This window comes from Pseudonaja textilis, chromosome 1 (assembly GCF_049901715.1).
Source record: "Pseudonaja textilis isolate UNSWEBS1 chromosome 1, rPseTex1.2, whole genome shotgun sequence".
Lineage (NCBI taxonomy): Eukaryota > Metazoa > Chordata > Lepidosauria > Squamata > Elapidae > Pseudonaja > Pseudonaja textilis.
The window spans coordinates 176868940-176874634 of record NC_141990.1 but is presented as its reverse complement, the minus strand read 5'-3'; the positions used below and the strand labels follow the sequence as shown (position 1 = coordinate 176874634).

At 40.5% G+C, this 5695-nt stretch overlaps 1 protein-coding gene across 1 annotated transcript; it reads right to left on the bottom strand.

Annotated features, from left to right (window-relative positions):
• Positions 1 to 3728: 3728 nt before the first annotated feature.
• Positions 3729 to 4586, bottom strand: LOC113433882 (testis-specific serine/threonine-protein kinase 6-like). Its single transcript, XM_026696715.1, has one exon. The coding sequence runs from the start codon at positions 4584 to 4586 to the stop codon at positions 3729 to 3731; it is 858 nt and encodes a 285-aa protein (XP_026552500.1).
• Positions 4587 to 5695: the final 1109 nt, after the last annotated feature.

The following is a 5695-nucleotide window of genomic DNA, read 5'->3' as shown; positions in this document are numbered from 1 at the left end:
AAGCTTGGGACTACAATTTTGGTAAGCCAACTTTTAGAGCCTTCAACCATAGTTTAGTTTCATTAATTGTCATTGCACCTCATACAACAAAATTAAATGCCATCTTCGGTGTACATCATACATAAAAAACTATAAAAATAAAACAAAAACACACATCCTTCACATTCTATTCAATTGAATTGAAAACCTGTTACTTCGTTAGTATTACACTATACAGTAGATACACTTACTGTAAATTACAGTAACACAGTTCATTAAAAATATGAGAAAAGAAACATTAAGGACTTGAGGAAACAGAGAGACTCCTTTGGAGGGTTTCCCCACCTAGAAAATTCTAGTATTTGTCTGAATCACTGGCTATTAAGTGTTCCAGGGGCTGTAGAATTACACCAAGTTGTAAGCCATAGAAAAGAAACTATGTCCTGCTAAATATTCATATTCTTGATTTTTGCATAAACATCGATTGCAAAACTATTTGAATAGTTTTTTCTTTACAAGGCAAGAATGAATATTTGATTCTCTAATCAATTTTCTAAAAATTCAATTCATATGGAGAAACTTCTGTAATTGCAGTAGACAGTTAAAGGTTATTGTTTATGGGCAGGCAGCATAAAATGTAACTCTTCTTAAACACTGATTTGCTGCAGTGATGAAGCCCTGCCCAGAGCTTCTCCCTAGCCAATGGAGAAAGTCTGGTTATTAAACGAAGCTTTGTCAATCATGTCTCGGCACAGGTGCTTGTGGGGTGCTAAGTAGTTCCTGGGAAAAGTACTAAAGACCACCGTGTTACCTAAATTATCAATTTTGACCAGTTAGTGGGATTGCCTTTTGCCAAAACCTCTAACAGGGAGATTTGATTGGGATTGTGAGTATTTGTGTTAAGCATATTGTGGAAGCAGAGCCTTCTTAAGTTATGGGTGAAAAAATGCTTTAAAATAGTAGCATAAAAGACAATAGGGCTTCATAGATAACAAAAAGGAGAAAACTCCAGTGCAAAGGTGCCATGGCAGAAGAAGGTCCACATTGGCACAAGTAGCAAGATGAAACTTAAGCAGTGCCCCATGTAGCTAACATCCTTGGATGGCATGACCCTTTTGAGTTTGTGATCAACATTTCAATCTAAAGAGCTAGATTGGGTAGGCCATAGAGGCAGAATCTTAAAGCTCCCTACAATATCCTCACAAAAGAATCTGGCTTTTTGGACAAGTAGAGATATGTGGTTTGGAGGACTGACATCCAGTGGTCAGGCCCAGCCATTTTGAAACTCTTGTCCCTCCCCCTTATTTCTTTTGCTCTTAAATACTTTTTCATACCTTATAAAATGCCACATCTAAGTTTCGACATGAAGCACGTCCACAGGAAAAATGAGAACTCCTCCTAACTTTTGCAGTGGTATATTTGATGATTTGCTTATTTGGAAACACAGATTTGATAAAATGAAAATGTACTGTATATTTTGAGCTATAGGCTTAAAATGCCTTACAAATGGATCAAACAAAACGCGAGCCTGTAATCATTAAGCATATGCTTCATCGTTACAATGATCAGTGGAATATTTTGCTCACCCGGCTGGGAAATGCTCATATAATTATGATTGTTTACTCATTTATATAATCCTGAGGTGGTTTTATTTTTTTCCAGTGCAAGCAGCCAAAGGGGATGAGTGTTGGTGAAGAGATTCCAGAACTTTGGCAGGATAAGCAGAGGGATTTTTCCCTTAGGTACTGGAAGAAAACAGGTATCAAGCAATAACTACAAGGAAAAGGAATTGTAGAGGTGGAGACCTAGTTTGTGGGTGGTCTGTGGATCCCTTTCTCTCCATAGTTAATTTTAATAAGCGCTGCCAACATGAGGCATTCTCCCTCTGCCCAGAGGCAAGTGTTACATTGAACAAAAATCTCTTGTTAGCTGCAGCCAGTTCTGATCAATATTTTTTCCAGTTCTTTGAAACAGATTGTTGAGTGTCTTGTTTGAAAACCTCTTCACTGCATTCTCCTAGGAGGGAAAATGCCAACATATATTAAAACAAGTTTTCAAAATGGGTCTAAAATAACAGCATCTGTGTTGGAGCCATTTAATATATTGCAGGAAGGAGATAACTCTACAAATAAGGTTCCATAATGGAGAAGAGAGCCAGTTTGGTATAGTGGTTAAACATCAGGCTAGAAAACAGGAGAATCAAGTTCTGACCCTGCCTTTACCAGATGGGTAAATTTGGGCCTATTTTCCAAACCCTATGAAAAAGGGAAAAATTAAAAAAAATCAATTATTTAAATTAATACATGCTGTACTAAGTTTAAAGTACCAACATAGGAGGTGAGTAAGTGTTACTGGTTTTGCGTACCTTGAAGTACTGGTGATAGCTTATGGGGGAAATTTTGTGTTGATACCAATATAGTTTATGGAAAATTCAGATTTACACCAGTACCTTGGGTACTCATTGTTAATTGATTCCGGGAGGTATGATAAGTAACATGGGGAGAGTTTTGGGGCAATTTGGGTTTGGGATGATTTTCCCATATTAAGAGGGATGTGGGTACTATCCAATGAAGCGAAACATTTTGCCCTCTTAGCCACTTGTTTTAATATAGAAGTGCAGTCTTAGACATCTTGGCTAAGACTTGGATGTCTTTTTTTAAGTTTTATTTTTAACTTATTTTTTTATACAAAGATTAGGCTTATAGTCTACATTTATATATTCTTTCATTTTTACCAGAGATAGAGATGGAGATATATAGATATGAGCATAGAGTTGCCACTTTGGCTCATTTTCTTTAAAGATACCAGTACAACTCTTAATCTCAAAGTAAGTACTTTAAGTTAGCTGATCTTAAGAGAGTTTTAACAGTACCAAAGTTATTGAAAACTACAAGCCTCTACTTGATAGGAATATCCTATTTTAGCCAGGTGACTCCCACATGGAGTCCTACCCTCATCCCATACATTCATAAAGGCTGAAGTAGGTGCTTAAAATGATCTCTTTTAAGAATCTGATTACAATATGGAAGGGTTAATTTATTTGACTTCTGAGGGACTTTAACAGGCAGCAAGCAAGCTTTGAAACTAAACTGAGATCTGAATAAGAGTTTTTTTTCTGTCCAAGCTCACTTCTCTTACCTCAACATCTTGTGGATCTCCTAGAAGGAGGTCTCCCTAAAAAAATAAGAAAACTTAAGGATGTGTGTATCCTCAACAAACCAACATTCTCATTTATGTCTAATTAAAGGGAAGAAACCCAGGGTGCAAAGGACTAAAGGCACGTAGAACTCAACGGATGGAAGCTTCAGGGTTTATTTGTGAATTAGACTTCAGACAACATCATGTTGTGGTAAATCTCATTGCCTCACCTACACATTGTCAAGTGTAGATTCTGTGATGATGTCCAAGTCTTTTGGCAAGGATCATAGTTCTTTTCATCTGCCACAGGTTGCACTGATGACCATTTTTGCAAGGTTTGGGGTGTTCCGATCACTATTTCACTGCCTCTTCTATATCATGGAAGTCCTTGAATTCAGTCTCCTTCAACTTCATATTGCTGTGTCAAAGCCTTTCTCCCGTAATCCTGAATGTCTGAATGTTGGAGGAGAGTTCTTTCCTCTTTTTGTAACCCCAGCTTGGCTCTGGAGCTCCACCCTTGTCGACGATGTTTTAGCATCGGTTCATTTCCGCCCCTTGCAACAGCTGAAGGACAGCTGTGCTCCAGCTGTGTTCAGTGGTCCTGGGTCAGACTATTTAGAAGAGGTTTCTTTATTTAAGGTTCCTCCTTTCAGCCAGCTGTTTTTGGCCACTTGCCCTACTCCAGGTCGGGAAGCTGGACTAAACTGAAGCAATTGGGCAATGAGGGACTTGCAGGGTTCAGGTAAGGGAGGGATACCCTCGGGATAGAACACCCCCTTCTTTTGACGGCGGGGCATACTGTGGATGTGGCTATCATCAAAGGGCATGCATCCAGTAACCATCACATACAGTACTACTCCCAGACTCCACACATCATACTTCTTAGGATCATAGGGAATGCCCAGCAGCACTTCTGGGGAGGCGTAAGCAGCAGAGCCGCAGTATGTGGTGCTCAGGTCCGGATACCCACGTGACTCCCTGCCAAAGCCAAAGTCAGTCAGCTTTGCCCGACGTCCATCTGCGGTGAGTAGTACATTTTCACATTTAAGGTCCCGATGCACCAAATTTCGGTCATGCAAATAACGTACCGCGCTCACGACTTGGAGAAAGATGTCTCGAGCTTCCGGGATGCAGGGTAGCTTCCCTAGTTGTTGCACCAGTTGTAATAAGTCAGTGGAAGCAGCTTCCATCACAATATAAAGTTTCCCATTGCAAACTTCAATGAATTCAAAAACACGTACAATGTTGGGATGACGAATTGCCCGTAAGATGGACAGCTCTCGTGGGAGAAACTTGTGTACAAAGTCAGGGGGTGCCCGGCGTCGATCTACTACTTTGATGGCTAGAGGGCCTTTGTACTTGGCTGAGGTGGCTACCCTTACTTTTGAATAGCTGCCTTCCCCCAGCGTTTGGCCCAGCTTGTAACCAAGCTCATTTAGCCATCTGTCCCCTCCAGAACTCTTCGACATGGTGCAGGATGCCTTGGAGAGCTCTGCTGGGTGTGCCCGGGACTTAGATATTAAAGCAAGGATTGAAGGCTTTAACCCATTGTGTGTGCTTGATGTTGCTCTTCACCCCCTCCCATGTTCCCTCTGAGGGCTTAAGGCAGGAGTGTTATACAGCTTGTCCATGTATTGTGATGTGCTGCAGGTGTCATGGCTCATTCCTTATTTAGGTTGCCAAGGCTGGTATATCAGTGTCTTCATTTCTTTTCCCCATAGGAACATGTAAGGGATTATTAGGATTAGAATATATTTTCTTTTTTAAAAAAACAATAACACACACACACACACACACACACACACACACACACACACAAATAGAACCTGGGGTAGAGTTCGCGCAGAGAATAGCTGGCTGAATGTAGTGATATTTATTTTCTCACAAAAACAGATTGGTGGGGAAATCTCTGTCCCCAAAGAGCTGCTAATGGAATGAGTAAGTTCTGCCTGGCATAAAGACACCGCTCTAGCTATTTGTTGAAGCCATAAGGGCACCACCACATCCAACCGTGGCCCCACAGCAAAAGTGGACTTCTCCTCTCTTTTCTTGCTCTGCTTTAAAATGCTGTTTTTCAGCATGTACCAACTTAAAGTGTGTTGGACCATCAGACTGTACTGAATAGTTCCAAGGTAAGTTAAGGAGGGGCTGGTCCAATGCTATTGGTCCCTTGAGGCTATTGCAGGCACACCCCTAGCCACTAATTCTCAGGGCCATTTGTCTTTTGGCAGCAGGAGTCTAAGGCCCTTTCCTCTCCTTCTTTTTCTTTTGCCATCTTTTGCATACTAGCTCTTCTGCCTCCAGAATTTGCTAATCTTTTATGCTCTTAAGTGTTTTTTTTTCCCCAGGACTTCCTTCTTGGAAACAAATTTAGGGAAACTGCTTAATAGGTCCTTAATTGCAACAGCTCAAGGAAGTGTGAAACATATAGTGAGAAGGATATGACAAGTTGTAGCAAGGATATGACAAATTATGCACGAAGATCACCCTAGATGTTAAGGAGCATATCATAATAACCTGTACCTTGATAAACATTTCACATGATTCACTTGAATCGTATCATTTGATACAACTGCTA